The sequence below is a fragment of the Mustela putorius genome, unplaced genomic scaffold (genome assembly GCF_011764305.1).
Source record: "Mustela putorius furo isolate JIRA1106 unplaced genomic scaffold, ASM1176430v1.1 tig00000224_pilon_pilon_pilon, whole genome shotgun sequence".
Classification (NCBI taxonomy): Eukaryota; Metazoa; Chordata; class Mammalia; order Carnivora; family Mustelidae; genus Mustela; species Mustela putorius.
In genome coordinates this window covers 26,628,604-26,634,762 of record NW_025421321.1, presented here as the reverse complement: position 1 = coordinate 26,634,762, position 6,159 = coordinate 26,628,604, and the positions used below count along the sequence as shown (strand labels likewise).

The 6,159-nt window shown below is 35.1% G+C and overlaps 1 protein-coding gene across 1 annotated transcript; it reads right to left on the bottom strand.

Moving 5' to 3' along the window:
- Positions 1–4,349: 4,349 nt before the first annotated feature.
- On the bottom strand, positions 4,350–4,807 carry LOC106004766 (ubiquitin carboxyl-terminal hydrolase isozyme L5-like). The gene has a single exon (XM_045077926.1). It carries the CDS (start codon positions 4,760–4,762, stop codon positions 4,439–4,441), a length of 324 nt encoding a protein of 107 aa, XP_044933861.1. The 5' UTR covers positions 4,763–4,807; the 3' UTR covers positions 4,350–4,438.
- Between the last annotated feature and the right edge of the window lie 1,352 nt (positions 4,808–6,159).

Here is a 6,159-nt window from a genome sequence, read left to right as displayed (position 1 = left end):
AGAGATTTGGCTGTTTTCTTATCTGTGGTATCATAAACTTCAGGATAGCACTTACAACACTATTGTGTATAGTTTATTACCTGTGAATTTATGAGTTTGTCGTCCATACTGAACTTGAGATTCTTGAGGACTTGGGCATTTTTAAAGTATTGCTCATCATATTTTTCTGAGATTTAAAAAAAGATGCTCAGCATAATAATTAAAAAGATCTCTCTCTATCTCTTTCTCTCTTTCTTTTCCTTTTTTCTAGGTGAAGGACAAAACAGAAGTGTGGTCAGTCTCTAGATTTACAAGCCTGGCACTTAGCAATGATGTACAGGGTTGTAAATTTTCCTTTAAAACAGATTTTAGGAGATTTTTACTGGGCAAATATGACACAGAAAGGATGCATATTCATGATGTTTTGCAACTTCTGAATGGACCTGTAGAAACTATCTACAGCCTTTATTAAAGTAAAACTCATTTAATTTATCTCAGTTTAAAGATTGCATGATTAAGCCCACTGCTCTTAAAATAAAAATGTCAAAGAAAACCATACCTATGGGTCAATTTCATGATTAGTATGACATTTCACTGTCCATGGAATTTAAAATGGGTCTTTTCATCTTAGTTTCAAAGTTTGAAGAGGCTGATCTGTGAGTTTTACTTTTGTCTGCACTGATTGTATTGCTTCTTTTGAAAAAGACCACATTTTTAGCTTTGAAGTCTAGAATCCTGATTTAGTCAAAAAAGAGGATAAGAGAAACAGCTTCAGTTGGGTTTTCATTTACAGAACAACCTGACCTGATTTTGAAGCTGAGTGAGGGGGAAGGAACTAATTTTCAATCTCTGTTAATACATTTGGATGAGTAGGGCACTGTCTCCCCAAAAATGAGACCAACACATATTTCAAAAAAGCTGATAGCAATCATCCACAGTTATCTTTTTAATCATTCCAAACCTCTGACATATATTCGAAGAAAAAAAAAGGCACCAGTCATTAGTAAGTCCTTATGACTCTTCCTCAAATCAGTCAGTTCCTCTATAAACTAACGATTTCCTCAGTAACAACCTCTGCCATTCATGCTCTAAGGAAAGCTGGAAACATTAAAATGAAATCAAGAAAGAAATCAAAATGTGCAACAATACTTTATCAGATATGAAGTCATACTTGTTTTTTAGCTTGATAATAATAGGAGTTATTTAAAGGAACACCCCATTTTACAAATAGACAGCTTTGGCCCCTAAAATGGCATTTTATTACACCAGAATTTTGTTTCTCCTCTAACAAAAAAGTTACTACTTTTGTATCAACAAAAGTATATCATCACCCATATTATAGTAGCTGAGGGATAAATGATCATTTGTCAAACAGCGATTCATAATATCTAATAGCATAGATTTTTTTGTCCCATAAATTGAAATATTGAAGGTAAAAGAAAAAGAGAAAACAATGTTTGAGAAATAGAATACAAATGTATTATATTATTATATTATGTTATTATTATATTGCATTTTCCAGCCTGAATTAAAATGCTCAGGGATGAAAATATATATTAATAAAACTTTATGTTCAATCATATTGCATGTGCATTATGAGTGTCAAAAATATGTTTTAAGAATCAGAATTTTGGAAACCCATGTATTGTTATAGCTTAGAAATTGTGCTCTTATATACATGCAGATAAGTGATAACCTTTAGAAAATGCTAAAAAATAAAAAAATGCATACAGTTATATCTTTTTAAAAAAATATTTTATTTATTTGTTTGACAGAGAGAGAGAGATCACAAGTAGGCAGAGAGGCAGGCAGAAAGAGAGGAGGAAGCAGGCTCCCTGCTGAGCAGAGAGCCCATGTGGGATTTCATCCCAGGACCCTGAGAACATGACCTGAGTCGAAGGCAGAGGCTTAACCCACTGAGCCACCCAGGCGCCCCACATACAGTTATATCTTAATTTAGATTTTATTCTATTAATATAAAGTCATGCTTCTTGTCACTTGAAGTATCTATTGAATTACATGTCTTAAGTGAATAGTGTAAGTATTCCTTAATGAATAAACTTTTTAGACTGATGGACTGAACACACAAATGGGCAGTGGTCAGACCATATATGAAAACAGAACTCTGACCCGCAACCTTCAGCAGCCAGGCCACAAAGCTGAACCACTCTGTGTAGTGGCCAGTCCAGGAAGCCAAACAATAATCTTATAATGAGTGCTCCCAAGTGGCCAAGACTTGATGAATAACTGATAGCTTCCCTAAGTTTTGCCCATACCTTAGATTTAGGACCAACTGGAAAAAAACAGTTATGCTCCCCTGACCAATGACAGGAATGTTAATTTTAGTTATCCTGGCTCCAGCTTCCCCATGCCAACAGTTTTCAATCAGAACATTCCTGAAGCTTTCTCCCTCTGTCTCTCTTGTTCTCTTTTTATAACTGTGAATCTTCCCACTCCTCTGTCTTCCTTTGGGTCTTTGCTCAATGCAACTGATGGAGCCTGACTTCCTTTCTATAGCAAGGTCATTGGTTGTCTTCATTTATTTACATAGAATCATTAAAGTCTCTTATTTCTTTCTCTGCTTCACCATTGTTAAATGACTATTGTAATAAATATATTGTTTGTGATTTTCAGAAATGCTTTTTAGTGTTTCACATTATATGTGTATATCTGTGAATCTATTGTTTGGCAGGTTTTAAAAATTCATATATTTATTATCATACAACAATCCTTAATTTTTTCAATTCATATTATTTACAAATTCCTCATCTTAGTAAATGTAGTTGATTTTAACTACAGTATAATATTCAAACCTATGAATATCTGGAGTCCATTATTCTTTTAAGGGGAATTTAGTTTTTTTTCTACTTTTGGATATTATCAAGAATACCTCAGTAAATTTCCTTGTACATTTCTTCTTGTCCACATTTCACTTGCAGGAAATTTCTCTAGTGTCCATACCTGTTGTAAAATTGCTGGGCCGTTGAATGTGGGTTTTCTACCTAAATTTAATATTGTAAAATTACTCTTAAAGTAATTGTATCTGCTTACCCTAAAATTATCTGCATGTATTCATTATATCCTTAGGCTTTGTAAATTTTGCTAATCTGATAGTTGTTAAATTCTATGCCACTGATTTTTAATTTGCATTTCTCTAGTGAAACTGAGCATCATTTCATATACTTATTAGCAATACACACTCTCTCTGGAAGAAATCATTTGACCAATTCCTAGTGCACATTTATTCTTTTTTATACTGGTTTATAAAAGAAAAAATTTCACTGGACAACATAAGCTAGCAAGAAAGAATTTTTGCATGAATATTGCATTAGGAGAAAGAGATTGATTTTAACCCCACTGAAACAAAATAGGCAAGTTTTTAAGCCTTGGAATGAGTTAGTGGAAAAATACTAGAGGACATAATAGGGGGGTTGATCAGTGTACTGAGGTCATCAGTGTTTTCTAATTGGAGCTTAGGGAAGTCAGGTTCCTACCTTCCCATAGGGCCTGGGAAATAGAGGAGGTGCTCTTTCCTTGGATGATTACATTTCAAGAGGATGTCTCTCTGTCTTTGAGAAAGACATCCCTTGGTTCTAGAATTGGAAGAGGGTAAGGAAGATTTATATCTCAAAATTCCGAGAAAGAATTTATAACGGCAAGCTTTCTAAAGTAATGTTCTAAGAAAAAAAGAGGCCAGGGGCCTATAATCAGGAAGAAACCAATCACATGTTTGGTTGAACTGAGGGGAATATTAGGCCCTCTTGTTCATTACTTAGAGGAGTTAAAATTCTACGTACATTTCAGTGGGTAGAAGACATGAACAGACATTGTTCCAAAGAAGACACACAGATGGCTCAACATGAAGGATCATCAGGGAAATATAAATCAAAACCACAATGAGATACTACCTCCCACCAGTCAGAATGACTTAAATTAGCAGCACAGGAGGCAACACATGTAGGCGAAGATGTGGAGAGAGGGGAACCCTCTTACACTCTTCCTGGGAATGTAGAGTAGTGCAGCCACTCTGGAAGACAGTGTGGAGATTCCTCAAAAAGTTAGAAATAGAACTGCACTGCTAGCCATTTACCTGAAGGATACAAAATTACAGGTTCGAAGGTATACACCCTCCTGTTTATAGTAGCACTATCAAGAAAGAATAGCCAAATAATGGAAAGAGCTCAAACATCCATCAACTGCTGAATTGATAAAGAAGTAGTGTGTGTGTGTGTGTGTGTGTGTGTATTTTTCACTCTTAATATCACTTTTATTTAATATGCACTATGTGCACATGATATAGGCTGGGAAAGAATCCATGCATTAAAGGCAAGACAGACTGGTACTATTGCCAAACATGCACTGAGTCAATTAGGATGTTGCTCAAAGTTTTTTATACTTAATGGTTTCCATGAAAATAAGTGCAGAAGCAGAAATATGTATACATCCCAAAGCATCTTCTTCATTTGGTTTCCTGTGCTTTCTTTGCATTCTGTTTTTCTTTTGCCTTTTCTACTAGTGGTATTAACTGTTGGTGTTCTGCTAAAGTCTTTAATAATTCCATAATGAAATGCTGGTAATTATACTTCCTTCTGATATTTTCAATCTTGTATCTTTTTAGTGTCTGTACTTCTTCAATAAGAATCCCGTTTTTGGCAATCTCTGACTGAATAGCACTTAACACATTGTTATCCTGGTCTGTATCCCTGGGTTCCTCAGCAAGTTGTCTTTGTAACTCTGCTATCTTCTGTTCATATATCATTTTTCTGTCAAACACAATGGCCATTAAGTTAAATGAAATTTTGCCTTCACTGTACTTTTGTATCCTTTTTGCTATGACTGGCCTCACTGCGCTGATCCCATCATCTTGACTGCATGCACTTAAATAAATTATAAATATAATTATAAATAAATAAACACACACACACACACACACACGTGCGTGTGATGGAATATTACTCAGCCATTAAAAAGAATGCAATCTTGCCATTTGCCATGATGTGAATGGAGCTAGAGTGTATTATGCTAAGTGATAAAAGTCAGTCAGGGAAAGATATACCATTTGATTTCACTCATATGTATGATTTAAGAATCAAAACAGATGAGCATATGGGGAAAAAAAAAAGAGGGAAGCAAACCATAAGAAACTCTTAATTATAGAGAATAGACTGAGGATTGATGGAGGGAGGAAATGGGGGGGATGGGTTAAGTGGGTGATGGATATTAAGGAGTGCACTTATGATGGGCATGGGTGTTATATGTAAGTGAAGAATCATTAAATCCTGAAACCCATATTACATTATCTTTTAACTAACTGGGATTTGAAGAAAAACTTAAAAGGAATGGAAGAACTGTTACAAAATTGATTTTCATGGTAATTAATTCCCTATATGTTTTATTTATAACTTTGAGACCAAAGTCTACATACTGTACAAATAAAAAAAATCTATATACAAATCCTTTTCTGATTATCTTTTAATCTTTTTTATGACATCTTTTTTATTACTGCAGTTTCAAGTTTTAATGGATTAGATTTTTGTTAACATTTTCCCCCATGGTTTGTGATTCTTGTTAATTCAGCCATAGAGATGCTTTTCAGTAGCTTTACCTTGGAAAGGATTTTGGGTTTACACAAACAGAATAGTCCTGGGAGGTAAATTAAAAACTGAAAGAATATATATACAGCATTGTTATTCCTGGACTTAACGCTAATGGGTACTTCTGTGTATCCAGGTGGCTTGTTGATTCAATGTAAATACACTAAATGTTACATGCATCAGGTTTACTCTGCTTTTTCATCTGGGAGCTCTGATTACCTGGGAGGAAATTCCAGTACTGTGACAAACGTAGAGCTCTCTCTCAGAGTTATTCTTTTTTAATGTGATAGGAATGATGACTTCATACTCCCTTAATTGCTCATCTTGCTTCTTTGTGCTGCCAAAGGAATGGGACTTGTTTTGTGCATAAAAATGGGTTATGAGACAGGACTCAATATCAAAAACATGCTGCGCTTCTGCAAGCCAGAAGCAGTTCTGTGGCCCAGCACTTCTTTGGCCTCCTTTAAGTTGTTAAGCACTGTGTGTGTGTGAAGAGTGACACTAACTGGCCCTGAAGAAACCCCCTCCATAAAATGGCCCTGCGAAGGGCTTACTGCTCAGTGGGACTTCGTATTGCATCAGAGAT